At 35.0% G+C, this 9,449-nt stretch overlaps 1 protein-coding gene across 1 annotated transcript; it reads right to left on the reverse strand.

Annotated features, from left to right (window-relative positions):
* LOC18596234 (linoleate 13S-lipoxygenase 3-1, chloroplastic) lies at nucleotides 850–6,143 on the reverse strand. Its single transcript, XM_007024584.2, has 8 exons — nucleotides 5,589–6,143; nucleotides 5,044–5,324; nucleotides 4,031–4,268; nucleotides 3,145–3,477; nucleotides 2,791–2,984; nucleotides 2,388–2,689; nucleotides 2,035–2,301; nucleotides 850–1,827 (listed from the first exon to the last, which is right to left on the reverse strand). Exons 1-8 carry the CDS (start codon nucleotides 5,980–5,982, stop codon nucleotides 1,071–1,073), a joined length of 2,766 nt encoding a protein of 921 aa, XP_007024646.1. The 5' UTR covers nucleotides 5,983–6,143; the 3' UTR covers nucleotides 850–1,070.

Here is a 9,449-nt window from a genome sequence, read left to right on the forward strand (position 1 = left end):
TTAGTGGTTCTGGATTTTGCTACGTCGTGTCATGGGATACCACACAAATGATAACACCTCTTTTAACACTTAAATTTCATAAGAAATTAACTCGATTGATAAATTGTCGATTTTAATAATAAATTAATTGATTTCGAATTTTATCAATCAATAACCTGTTTCAAATCTCCACAATTAATGTTGGAATTTTATTTAAAATGTTGAAAATTTGAAGATAATTTTGTTGTGAAAGAATGGACCAACAACAACAACACGAGCATCGAGTAGTGTTGATAAGAATCGAGACAGGTTGGTGTCTGATTTTCCTTTAGCCTACTTGATGTCTTGTCAGTCTCAAGTTAGTGCTCTCTATTGTAAGATGTAACGCCAAACAAAAAGATGAAGATCCTTACTAATATCTTCTTAATAATTACATTTCCAGCAACATCCCAAACACGCAATCTTAAGTTTTTTAACATCTGCTTACAAAAAGTTATTCAATGTTACTATATTGCAATTGAAAAAAAATTGTAGAGAAAAGGGAAACTAACCGACGTAATTTTAAGCAGCCAAACCTTGTGCTGGATGAAGATAGAAATAACTGTTAACTTTGATCCCAAATCCATCAAGCTTCTTATCCAAAACCAAGTGTGATATGAGACAGACACCAAGTGAGAAGAAATAGTTTTGGTCTCAAGCCCTCGTGGAAACCTCAAAATGGAAACCTCAAAACGTTGTCATTCCGAAGGCCCATATTTGAAGGTCAGATGGTATGGCGGGCCTTGTTTAGTTCGCCCTCGCCTTGGCATTGTGTGAAAGCCAGGACCATCTTTACCAGATGTTGGTAAACTTATTATTCAATTCCCCATCTCTTCGAACCTTAATACTAATTTAGATTGCATAAAAATACTATGATACAACAGCATGCTTACAAACTCTATATCATATACACCCCTAGCTAGTTTTAAAATAAGTATGCCGATTGCTGACCACTATTGGGATCCAGCACAAAGGGCTAATGAATTATACACCTAAGTTTTGATTAAAAATAAAATAAAGAAAAAATTGAGCACCATGACTCCTATTTTGGATCATATTGAAACACTGTTGGGTACTCCCCTGCATGTTACCCCAGGGCCTGAGCTAGGTGCAAGTAGCTCATACGATATCACCCCAGCTCCACACCGGTTCTTGAGGCTAGGGTCAGCATTCCTTTTCTCAATCTCCTTTTCTATCCGTCGGATCTCCGCGGAAAATCCGAAAGATGCCTCAATTATCTCAGCATCACCGGACCAAATCGATGGTTGCTGTCTTTCCCCCAGGTACTCCTCGTCGGGCGAGTGCGTGGACAAGGTGTCGACCACGGCCATGTATTTCGTAGCTTGTAATAAACTTGGCAATGCTGATAGGAAATATTTTTGTGGATCAGCTAGGAAATTAGCATACTCTGGGTCATTTTCTTCGGGTATTAATCTTCTCATTAGAGGTGGGTGGTTAGGCACATAACCACCGTAAGGGTACTGTCCGAAATTGAGTGCAGCGTGTTGGGCGGATGCAAGCCAAATGATGGTGGTGAGGATGGAGACTAGGTCGTCAGCGGTGTTCAACGTAGGCCACCAGTCCTCGTGGCTGATATCGGCGTGGCCTACGTGGATGGACTCATGGTACCAGGATTGTAGCTCTTTGTCATTGCTTATCACGCTTGAATTTGGGTAGTATCGGTTCACGTAGGTTCGAACCCAATTCTCAATCGCGTTCCAAATAAGCAGCCCGTCCGAGGCGTATGGGTAGTCTTCGATTAGGAGCTTTACACCATGTGGCTGTGTTGGGTCAGGTTCCGCAATTCCCCTGTATAATGAAAGGACAATTCATCTGTTAGGTTCAGTTTTAAGATTTTCAACCACCAAATTTAGCAAAACATAAATTCCATGTCGAGAAAGAACTCGGAGGTCTTATACAGAAATGTCTATGTTCCAATTTGTCTCCTGTTGGCGTTGAATTATTTGTTTTCCATTTCAATCGCTTATAAAATTAAAGACACAATCAGTATTTTACCTGCGAATTAGATCAGCAGGTAGGCCCTCCTTGTCAAAGCGCCAATGGCTCCGGTAGGCGGCAGCACTCATCTCCATGCAGTAGCGACCGGGAGTGAAGCAAGACTCGATAACACCATCCGCGCTGATCAAGGTTTGGCGAGCTACAGAATTGATCTCTAGTGTATATCTCATATGTGGATCCAAAAGCTTAAAAATTGGGTGCATTGCGCTCAATTGCCTATGCGCCGCAAGTATAAATGGCTCCATGCATGCATGTGTACGTAACCTATTGTCATTAAAAATAATTCAGCTTATGATAATAAAATCATAGCAAATATAATTTGATGTTTAAGGAATATAAGCTTTGCTTACCAGTGGTTAACCAATTGGTGAACTCCGGCGTCGTTAGAGCAAACGTGAGCCTTAGCCAACTGCCAAATCCAATTGGTAGTTGCATCGACAGGAGGCGTGACAACACGCTTGGATCGTGAACGTGGTGCAGTGGGTGGGAGGCTTAGTTCTATTGCGATTGGCTTCAAAGTTCCGCTAGGAGTCAAGAAAAATATGGTACGAGTACCATATGATTTTTGCCCATCAAGTGCATTAATCCGATCAAGAAATGGTAGGTAAATGTCATGATAATCCACAATAAACAGCTTGTTTTCTTCCAAAGCCTGAACAAAAATTTAACAAATACAAGAAAATTAACATATTTGACATTCAGAAAGTGACGATTAAAACACTATGATTTGATGAAATAATTATGAAAAATTACCTGTTTTACAGTCATGCCATTGAGCTGGCCCACGATGTGTTCTTCCTTGAGGGCAGATTCCTGTGGACCATAGATTTCAGGGTCGAGCTTGCTCACTGGTGGAAAAGTTGCAAGTCTCTCGATGTTGACAGGGTTGACACCTGCCAATGCTTGACGGGCAAATTCGTCATCTCGCAACCAAGCAAACTTGTCCTCTGCATATGGGGATCACAATTTTCTTTCAGCAAAAGTAGTCTTAAACCTTTTTGACCCACATGTAAAATGCGTACACATTATAGTGCACTCTGCCATCATAAAAAAGATTGTTCGCATATGGAAATTAGACTTTGTGATAGGCAAGCGATTTGTACTCACTGGAAACTACTTTGGGGGTTTCAAATTTGAGGAGTCCTTCGCTAGATTCTTGTATTTTGCTGACCATTTTTGGTAGTGGAAGGTTCTTCACGAATTCCTCTTGTAAACCTAATTTGAGGAGGAGCCCTTCTTTGTAAAGGCCATCGATGTCAGCAAAGGAGTTTATGTCGCGGTTATAGGCTGAAATGCTGGCTTTTAATTGCGGGAGCAAGTTGTGAAGCACTGCTCTAAGCCTCCCGGCAGAGAAAGTATTCTGCTTTGACTCCTCAAATTGTTCATCTCTAGGCACATACGTCGGCAATGGCTTCTCAACTCGGCTCTCTGCTTGAATGTCTGCCATTTACAAATTAGAATTAGAATTTATTAGCCTCATCACGGCTACCCTAAAAAATTAAAGGTGACACAGTATTGATTCATTCACATGCTGTTAGCTTTCACTCGCATCAAAGTTTCCAATACAAAACCATACCAGTTAATCCCAAATTTTTTATAATAGGTATTCTTTTAGTTGACAATAGGATAGTGAGATTTAAAAGTTTAATATTCCATATCCAAAGTTATTTAAAAAAAAAAACCCCAGTGGAAAAAGTAAAGACAGAATGTGGCGCTGGACCACTAATTCTGGTCATCAGCTTTTTTAACAAATAGACAATCACAAAACAGTACACCAGTCCCATTTATAAATTGATAAAGAAATTTTCCACAATGATTCCACCTTTTTCCTTCCTGCAATCAAAGTATTCCAAGGGATCTTTCTAAAGAGCAGCCTTGTTTATCACGTGCTCAATTTTTGTTTAACTTTTTTTTTATAGTAATTCTTAAGGCATACAAGCTATCTAGAATTGGCATCAGAAAATGGAAATGGTCGAATCAGTAGCATATTTACCGGTTTCAGTTGGAGGACGCCCTGTACGACACCGTCTTGGGTAAGGAATTTTTTCACCTCCAAGCGTTGGCCTAGCAAATTCATTTCCCCTGTCTGGATTTCCCAAGTCATTGTACACATTGAAGTCGTAAATCCTGTCTGAGAGTTTTCTGGCTCCTTTGCCATTGCCCCTGAGATCCCTTAGCTCCTTCTCTCTTAGTGCTTTAAGACCTTTGGGTGTCTCGCTCGGTAAATAAGGCTGCTCAAAAAGGGGCAAACTAAATATCAGAAATGATCGTTCTACCGGTATTACATTAACTACTGTTTTCAATTATTGCAGCTAATGATTTGATGTTTTCGGTAATCGACCCGATCCTGCCTACAAAACCCGACAAAATTCTGACTAGTTTTTATGGTAGCTGGGAGCTGGCTTCCTACCATGTTCCCTTTCGGCGTGCTGGTCCAGCCACCCAATATTAAGGAAATTTGTTATTGTTACCTTGTTCTTTTCCCAATTCACACTCATATTTATTGTACCCAACTTCCGATTCAACCTCAGCCTTAAAACTTGGTTAAATTAATTTATAGTACTACATTTATGAAAAGGGTCACGGTTCATTTTCTTGGTCAGATTAACTTATCAATCAATTAACAATAAAACCTAGCTCGCATGCGATAATGCCTAGTTTAAATAATTGGATATCCAAGTAAGAAAAGAAATGAAAGGAAATTTCAATATCAGCTAGCTCTGACTGGTTCAACTTTGTCCTTTGATAAAGATTTAAAAGCTTACAAGCTATACGGTTTTGACCTTTTGTATGCTTTTTCATTGAACAGATGTCAATTCTCAAGAACACGAAAAGGAGAATCTAACTGGCATTGCACCAAAAAGTCTAAACATTTGAAAATGAACAGGGAGGGGATACTAATCAATTTGGAAATAATAACTAAAAACATACTAATTGAGAAAGTAAAACTAAGCGAGTGAGCGAGCGTTATCATATTACCAAGCAAATAAGGTAAGAGAGCGTTACCTGATTAGAGAAGAATATCCTTTTTCCAGGATGATCTTTCTTGGATTGTACCCAGGAGTTGCAAGGAAAATGCACTGGACCGCAGGCAAATCCTTCAATGGTGATGCTCTCTAGGAAAAACTCCTTTTGGTGCTTGTTTGTCACTGTGATAGCCCCTGGTACCCCAAAGTTGGAGTCCACAATAAATTCAGCAGTGTAATGGACCCTCTCAGCTTTAACGTTCGCTTTCTTGGACCAATCCTTCAGCACTGCCTCGCTGCTTTTCTTTGGACCCTTGGTTTCTTCAATTTAGAGATTAAAAAAAAACCCAGTATTAAACAAAAGTTTTTTTACAGTAAACACAAATTAGTACTAGCTTTAATCCTCGCATGAAACTGGGGAAAGTTGAAAATTTGGTTTTGGGATCAAATTGAGCAACAGGAAGCTGAAAAAGTGAATAACCCAAAATGAAGAAAACCCAGATATTGGCACAAATGATCACTTTTTTTTAGCAAAAACCAGGAACAATCTAAAGACAAAATCCAGGAAGAAGCAGAAGGACTTACTAGGATCTTCTTCAGTGCTAATGAGTTCCAAAACAACATTCCTTCCGATCTTGTCGGTGAAAGCATCCAAATGCTTAACCAAAGTCTCTTTAAAGTCTTCCTTGTTCTTATTCCTGACCGTCACGGCAGCTCTGACCTTAAATTTAACCGCTTTTTCCTTTTGATCAGGCACAGCCTTTATCAAATCTTCACTAATAGCAGCCACGGGAGGCTTGGCAACTTTCCTCAAACGTACCCTCCTTTGCTCCAATGGAAGCAAGACAGGGTTAACCAAGAACTGGTTCTGCTTGCGTTGGAAAGTGGTACTAGTACAATTCAGAAACACTTTTGATGAAGATAGAAATGATGATCTCTCAATCAAGGAACGACCCATCATTTCTTTAGCCAGTGCCATTGTTCTGTTAAATTCCCTCTCTCTCTCTCTCTTTCTCTCCGTGTCTAAAACAGTTTCTTTTTCTTGTTGTCAGAGTTGTTTCTGCAGAGAAGAGAAACGGGGAGTTTTTAAGAGAGTGATGATTTTTCTCTTTTCCTTTCGTATTTTTGAGGAGTTGAGAAAGCAGTTGTGGGCAGTCCTCTAATTTATAGGCAAATTACAAAGAGGGAGGAAGAAAAGTTCATAGACTAATGTGTCCTGTGGTTTCTCACCGTCCACACGTTTTTCAAATTTTTTGTATTGTGAATGTAACATTAGCGGTCTTTTGATGTTTGCTGCCCTGCTACACTATTTCCATTTGTTACTCAATTTTTGATTTATTGCTACAGATATAATAATCAAAGAAACTAGGCAACTGAGTCAAAGCGAGTTTAAGCTATTCTGAGTAAACGACGCGGCTGGGGAAAGCGATGAGAAAGTGGGAAAATAGTTGCTGGAAAAGGACACTTATCTCCTTGTCTTATAAATAAATGGCAATAATCTTCTTGTGCATTAAGAAACATGTACGTTATATGTTTACTAGTATTGTATATGGGTAAATGTTAAATCTAATGTTAGAAATATTTGAGAAGAAACAAGAAATTTTAAAAAGAAAAAAGAGTATGATTTTAAAGGCGTCAATTAACACTTTTTTAAAGATATTTTCTCAACCTCCAAGATATAATAAAATTCTTAACACACTTATCAAAATTATAAAAATGACATAATAAGATTGTTATTCATATAATAAGCTAATGTATTTATTTTTAATAAAAAATTATTTTTAATAAAAAATTATTTTTTCATAAAAAAATTATTTTTTCTATAATATAACTATTCAATAATTATATGTAATAACCTTTCATAGTATAACCATTAAAAAGTTATATTTTAACAAGATAATTATTTATAATTCTTTAATCTCAACTTTTTATTAATATGTCCAATGTATATTAACAAGCTATCTGACATCTAAAACTATATATATATATATATATATATATATATTGACAATTGAAGAGGGAAAAAAACAGTCTTATTTGCCATAAATGATCGAGTCGTTAATTGTAGGGCCTTTACTTAAATAATTCAAGAATATTCTTTATTTTTCCATAATTAGTTAAATTTAAATTGAAGATTTTTTTTTTGGATAAAAGATGTGATTACCAACTGCTAAATATATGAATTACGAAAATATTATTTGTTTCATTGTCTTTCTTTCAATGTTTTTGTCTCACCTAATATAATAATAATTTATTGATTTTATTATAATATCTTATTTATAAATTATTGATATATTAAAGAATTAATAGATTTTACCTTTAAATTATTTAATAATTCCATATTAGTGTGAGAGAATACAAATATTTAAGACAAATAACATAACTCTATAAATTATTATAGACAAACAGTACCTACTTGATGATTGGGGGAGCCATTTATACATGACTGAAGTTATCAATTTGTCGGTGCTATATTTTCTCCCTCAACAAATGTTCTAATGCCATATTGTCCCCCTTCGATTAGGTCCCATCATCCAACACACCTTTTTTCTTTCTTTTTTTTTCCTAGAGACAAGCAAATTTACCTATTTTTATAGTATAAGGTAAACTATAGGAATAAACCTTTCGACAAAGCAAGGGTTTCTCTTTTTGATAGGTTTCTTTAGACATCAAAGGTTAGGATTTAAAGATGAAAGCATCTTCATCTTTTGAAACATCTACTTGGTTTATCAAAACTTATGGTTAAATCACTAAAATTAGGCATAACGTTTAAAAAAGTCCTTAAATTATTTAAAAAAATTTAAATAAAATTTTATTTTTTATTACATTATATTTTTATTTTAGATTAATCAAAATTATTGTTATTTCATGTATATATGATGTTGACTTGATTTTGATATGAAAAGTGAAAAATGTGATAATTATATCATTATATTTCATTAATATGTTACGTCATTATCTATTATAACATATCAATATATCACTTTAATATCATGTTAGTGTCATGTGACATATAATTATAAATAATATGTTGATTAAATTAACTACTAATTATTATTTGACTCAAAATAAAAATAAAAAAATTTTGATTCAAAATAAAAAAATCAAGAGTTTGATTGAACGTAATAAAAATATAAAAAATTTAATTGAATATTTTAAAATTTTTTAAAAATATTATGTTTTAAAATTACCATAATTAAATCAGTCTTTCTATTGCTATAAAAATATTTATAATTAAGCCAAGAAAGAGCAACAAAAAATCTTTAGTCATGTTGTGGAATACAAAATGTGAACAACATCATACACAATTGAGGTAAAATTGTGCGGACAGGATTTACCAACGCAGGACATGGACCGCCTTATAGTACAGAATGGAGTCCACTTTAATTTGGAGTGGGGCGGGAGCCAGCCTTCATCTTATCAAAAAAGGAAAAAATACAACATAATTTTGCAACAAGGGGGTGTTGCTGTTCGTCTCCTTTTATATTAAAAATTCAGCCTGGCATTAATGGTTATGGCCACCCATTGCCAACATTAAGCTAGTAGCTAGGCGAGTTGTTGGCTTTGAATTAGTTTTTGAAGGTATTTGATTTTTTTAAAGGTTTAATATATATGTAGGTTCTACATCACTCCATCGATTTGGGCCCTGCATTGTCATGTCGGTTGGGATATTTTTAAGCTAATTACTTTTTAATTAGTTCAAATATCTATCGCATGAGCCGCATTTTGTTGGTTGTTGGCATACACAGACAGACAAATATGTGTTTAATTAGTACATTTTAATTTCAATTAAAAGATTATTAATTTTGTTGATGCCAGTGGAAGTAAAATTATGGAGGGCATTGTAGGACTGGACTTCACTATAATAATAATTAGCAACAATTTAAGGCGTGCTGAAATTGTTTAGTAGGTCTGCATATGTAAGCATAAAAAAGAGTCCGCAAATTGTAGCCAAAAGAAATAGAATAAACAAGTCTGGAAAGTTCACTGCGGACTGCTAATCCATGTGCCGCCGGTTTGGTAGATACATATATTTTCCAAGCAGTGCTTTCCTGGGTGGTCTCTTTTATTACGACACTACTACTTATGAAATTTTTAAACCTTCATATTCAAATCTTATTAGTTTGTTTAATTTATTTATTGATTATTTTAGATGTCATAATTATATCATATATGTTTTTCATTTGGATTATATTTACTTTTATATATATATAATTTTATCAAAATATGGTTTATCTTTTCCTAAAATTCAAATTATTATAATTTATTATGATGAAATGAGAACAAAACAATTGTCTCCCAATTAAGGATATAATATATATATATTTTATTTAATTTTCTATACACTAATTAATTACTACTGCAACAAAGCTTTTATCTGGCAACAAAGAAGATTACTTGGTCAATCTTGGAGCCAGAAAAAATTCAGTTTTATATATATATATA

This window comes from Theobroma cacao, chromosome 6, assembly GCF_000208745.1.
Source record: "Theobroma cacao cultivar B97-61/B2 chromosome 6, Criollo_cocoa_genome_V2, whole genome shotgun sequence".
NCBI classification, from domain to species: domain Eukaryota; kingdom Viridiplantae; phylum Streptophyta; class Magnoliopsida; order Malvales; family Malvaceae; genus Theobroma; species Theobroma cacao.

What these genes read in the sequence shown, in the direction of transcription:
- LOC18596234 (XM_007024584.2), bottom strand. Translation starts at nt 5,982, where the DNA reads ATGGCACTGGCTAAAGAAATGATGGGTCGTTCCTTGATTGAGAGATCA. An exon ending in ATGGCATGACTGTAAAACAG is followed by an intron (nt 2,690 to 2,790) that starts GTAATTTTTCAT and finishes ATTTTTGTTCAG; the next exon opens with GCTTTGGAAGAAAACAAGCT. An exon ending in CCTGCTGATCTAATTCGCAG is followed by an intron (nt 1,828 to 2,034) that starts GTAAAATACTGA and finishes TTCATTATACAG; the next exon opens with GGGAATTGCGGAACCTGACC.